The 622-nt window shown below is 57.2% G+C and overlaps 1 protein-coding gene across 1 annotated transcript in view; it reads left to right on the forward strand.

Annotated features, from left to right (window-relative positions):
- Window positions 1-622, forward strand: part of RUSC1 (RUN and SH3 domain containing 1) — a gene marked incomplete at its 5' end in the record, with an annotated part of 3,384 nt that overhangs the window by 2,064 nt on the left and 698 nt on the right. The window contains 2 exons of the mRNA XM_029084824.1: window positions 34-43; window positions 381-509. Coding sequence (XP_028940657.1) covers window positions 34-43; window positions 381-509 — 139 coding nt within the window. The remainder of the gene's footprint in view (window positions 1-33; window positions 44-380; window positions 510-622) is intronic.

The raw sequence follows: 622 nt of genomic DNA on the forward strand, positions 1-622 counted from the left end.
GGAGTGTTTCTCCCAGTGCTGACACCATCTCAGCTAGGTCCAGGTAAGACCCAGCTTGGGGGTGGGAAGAAGTGGCATGTGCTGAGGAGGGTTTTTCTCCTGGGCAGCGTACGGAGGAGCAGACCATGGGGCTCACTGGCCTTCTGGGATGTCTTGTTCTGAGCGTCACCCAGGTTGTGGTCCTGGGCTGTTGCACTGGGCTGGGGGATCAGCACCTGCCCCAGGTGTTGCTGCCTCAGTCCTGTAGAGCAGCAGGAGCTCGTGGTTGAGGCTCTGATAGAGCCTTTGTCAGCTCCCAGATCACCAGAATAGTTTTCTGAGCAGGGTGGGTGGGAAAAGGCTTCTGAGACAACCTTGTGGTTTCCTTTGCTTTGTGGTAGGAGACCCTCAAGCTGGCTGTCCCCCAGCACACGTGTCCTGGCCGTGGTGGTGAAGGGGCTGGTGTCTGAGAAGACCTGTGATCAAGAACAGCCCAAGAGGAACATGCCTGATGCACCCCAGACCCACAGGTGATGCAGGGCACTGTGGTGTTTGGGGCTGGAGAGCTGGTGGTGGATTTTTTTGTTGGGGGGAAGCAGGGGCAGAGAGGTTTACACCACTCCTTGTAGCTACATGTTCCCCT

The sequence above is a fragment of the Antrostomus carolinensis genome, unplaced genomic scaffold, assembly GCF_000700745.2.
Source record: "Antrostomus carolinensis isolate BGI_N321 unplaced genomic scaffold, ASM70074v2 scaffold32774, whole genome shotgun sequence".
NCBI lineage: Eukaryota > Metazoa > Chordata > Aves > Caprimulgiformes > Caprimulgidae > Antrostomus > Antrostomus carolinensis.